The 2341-nt window shown below is 28.7% G+C and overlaps 1 protein-coding gene across 1 annotated transcript; it reads left to right on the top strand.

The window, feature by feature from the left end:
• The first annotated feature begins 1249 nt into the window (after positions 1–1249).
• Positions 1250–1954, top strand: LOC113363052 (lamin-B receptor-like). Its single transcript, XM_026605543.1, has one exon. The coding sequence runs from the start codon at positions 1250–1252 to the stop codon at positions 1952–1954; it is 705 nt and encodes a 234-aa protein (XP_026461328.1).
• Positions 1955–2341: the final 387 nt, after the last annotated feature.

Here is a 2341-nt window from a genome sequence, read left to right as displayed (position 1 = left end):
GAGAGTTCACATTAACAAGAAAAAACAGCAGATTGATGAACTATTCAAAAAACATTATTGGCTACTAAATAAACGTTCCGAACTATCGACAAATAACAAGTTAATTATTTATAAATGTATTTTTAAACCAGTGTGGTCTTATGGAATTCAACTATGGGGCACCGCCAAAAAAACCAATCTACAGATTATCCAGCGAGGCAGAACAAGATCCTAAGGCAGGCATTGAACGCACCTAGGTACGCTCCCAACTGGCTGATTCACCAGGACAGCAACTTATTGACAGTCAATGAAGAAATTCTACAAAAAACAAGCAATTACAAAAAAAGAATAGACGAGCACCCAAATTACTTGGCCAACAAAGTATACTCAGAAGCGCGCCCAACAAGACTAAAACGAAAAATTCCAAACGATCTTATAAATTTGTAAATTATTATTATTATTATTGTTATTATTACTATTATTTTATTATTATTATTATTATTATTATTATTATTATTATCTTACTATTTCTATTATTGTTATTTTGTTATTTTTATTATTTTTCTAGTATTATTTTATTATTCTGAAATTTTATTTATATTATTTATTAATCTTATTTTTATTATTATTTGCTTATATTTTACATTAAATCATATTACGGATATTATTTTCATGTAAATTTTATCCTTTGCTCTTTTATTTATTTAAATTTATATTATTATTTATCAATACTACTTGATGTTAATAAATTTGCAGTTGTAATAATTATTGAAATTAAAAAAAAAAAAATGTAATATGGACAAGTGCGTTTTTCGGTATCCCCAAGTAATTGATCTAAATAATCTTGAACTTTATTTTTCAAAGCAAGCCTCCATGATGAACATTGCCTTTCTTTCATTTTTAACAGTTTTTTTCTATTATTCGCATATTCGGAACTAGCGCCTTCGGTTTTCCCGCTAGGGATGGTGTTTTAAATTACTACTTCAATGGTTTTTTTAGTGTAATTATCATCGCAGTTATTTTTACTTTGTTACACCGGTATAATTTTCCTATTTTGCAGTACATTCATGAACAAGATTTCAGATTGATAATTTCCTCCCTGATATGTGCATTTTTAATTTCGCTTATTTTACATCTAAGGAAGTACTATGTTTCTATGGTACCATCAATTATGGAACCAAAAAGGAATACAATTGCAGAATTTTGGAATGGATGCGAATTGAATCCTCGCATTTTTTCTATTTTTTATGTCAAGCATATTTATTATAGAATGGCAATTTTGGGACCGATTTTATTGTTGACAGCCTATGTACATGAAGACGCTTGGAACCTTATAAGAAATGTGTTATATGGTGAAGCCACTGATTACAATTCTACCCTATTTCTTGTAACTGCTCTGAATATTTTTTTTCATTTGGATTTGGTGTTTCATGAGAAACAACTGACTGCCACTTTTGAAATTCAGAATGAGGGTACTGGATTCATGTTATTACTGAAGGACAATCTTTATCCATTTGTCACAGCTTTTCCTGTGAAATATATACTATATCGAAACATAAGAGCACCCTCTATAGCATTAGCATTTATCATAGGCATGTTTTTTGTTGGTTATTTGCTGTTTCGATATAGTAATAACATGAAATATGCTGTTCGAATTAACCCAGCTGATTACAGAATTAATTATAAAGATTTATATATAACTTTCTCTGGTAAGAAGCTACTTCTTGCTAAAACATGGGGTTTTGTTCGGCATCCTAACTATTTGGGACACATCATCGTTTTAGTTACATTTAGTTTTGCCTTACTCTGGAGTGCACCTTTCAATGTAATAAGCTTTTTGCCACTAATTATTAGTGTAATATTTCTACTACACCGAGCTGCACGAGATGGTCGCCAGTGTGAGAAAAAACATGGTGCCAGTAGGACGAAGTACTGTAATGTGGTAAAATATAAGATAGTACCACATATATATTAGTAAATTGAAGTGAAAGATAAAAACTCTTATATTTAACTGGGATTTTAGTGAGTTTGAATGCTGATATTTTGATGAGCTGGAAACATGACTATTTTTATTTTATGTACATTAACTATACTTGTATTTTTTTGTGATTTTACATTTACTTATTTTTATCTTACATCAATGTTTAATTAACAAAGATTTTAAATCTTGTGATAGTTTAAATATTTTGTTTACTAGGAATTTTATATTAAGATTACATTTTTTTAATTCTGATAATCAAGTAATTAACAATTTTGTGCATTTATAATTTATAATCAAACATGCGTACTCAGGGTATGCAATATATTATCTTTTTTCCTTGTATATTAAAACAAGAAATATGTTTGTGTAAAGATCTCTGAA

The sequence above is a fragment of the Ctenocephalides felis genome, unplaced genomic scaffold, assembly GCF_003426905.1.
Source record: "Ctenocephalides felis isolate EL2017-DRISC unplaced genomic scaffold, ASM342690v1 CF-g0.4_SCAFFOLD_00255, whole genome shotgun sequence".
Taxonomy (NCBI): domain Eukaryota; kingdom Metazoa; phylum Arthropoda; class Insecta; order Siphonaptera; family Pulicidae; genus Ctenocephalides; species Ctenocephalides felis.
This window is presented reverse-complemented; position numbering and strand designations above follow the sequence as displayed.

Coding starts and splice junctions, on each gene's coding strand:
- LOC113363052 (XM_026605543.1), top strand. CDS start 1,250: ATGGCAATTTTGGGACCGATTTTATTGTTGACAGCCTATGTACATGAA.